This window comes from Penaeus monodon, chromosome 29 (assembly GCF_015228065.2).
Source record: "Penaeus monodon isolate SGIC_2016 chromosome 29, NSTDA_Pmon_1, whole genome shotgun sequence".
Classification (NCBI taxonomy): Eukaryota; Metazoa; Arthropoda; class Malacostraca; order Decapoda; family Penaeidae; genus Penaeus; species Penaeus monodon.
The window spans coordinates 33431950-33432617 of NC_051414.1; the positions used below are offsets into that span (position 1 = coordinate 33431950).

The 668-nt window shown below is 33.8% G+C and overlaps 1 protein-coding gene across 3 annotated transcripts in view; it reads left to right on the plus strand.

Moving 5' to 3' along the window:
- The window catches only part of LOC119592184 (serine/arginine-rich splicing factor 1B-like), a gene marked incomplete in the record, with an annotated part of 17363 nt that overhangs the window by 14802 nt on the left and 1893 nt on the right, over positions 1 to 668 (plus strand). For all 3 annotated transcript variants that reach the window (XR_005230416.1, XR_005230417.1, XM_037941014.1), the window contains 2 exon segments: positions 64 to 236; positions 613 to 668. Coding sequence is in view for 1 of the 3 variants with exons in the window: in XM_037941014.1 (XP_037796942.1) it covers positions 64 to 236; positions 613 to 668 (229 nt within the window).

Consider the following 668-nt stretch of genomic DNA (forward strand, 5'->3'; position numbering starts at 1 on the left):
GAGGTTTGATCAATTATGTATAATTAAGAGATCTTATTGCTAATATAAATTGCTTCTTACCAGGCCTACCCCCCACTGGGAGCTGGCAGGACCTCAAGGACCACATGAGGGAGGCAGGAGATGTCTGTTATGCTGATGTGTACAAAGATGGCACAGGTGTGGTAGAGTTCCTCCGCTATGAAGATATGAAATACGCTGTCAAGAAACTTGATGATTCAAAGTTCCGCTCACATGAGGTAGGCAATAAAGTTTATAATCTAAGTATGAGTAATTAGAAAATATTTTAAAATAGTTTGAGTTCTCTCGTTGAACTTTTTTCCCATTGTAATTCTTTTTGCAATGTAAGTATGCTATTCATCTGCATTATACACATTATTATTAGTTGGACTAGAAACTTTTATATTTGGAGCTTTGTATACAACATAGATATATCCAGTAACTAGGAATGCTGATGTTTTTATTCCATGGTTAATATTTTCTGGATCACAGAATTTAGTTGTTTTGTAATCATATAAATATATATAAACCAGTTTTGTAAAATTTCATACATAATGAGAGATTTGTTATAGTGCATAATAGTTGTTTACCCTTATCTGGAACTTTAAATTGCAGGGTGAAAATTCATACATTCGGGTGAAAGAAGATTATGGAGGTTCTAGTCCAGCATC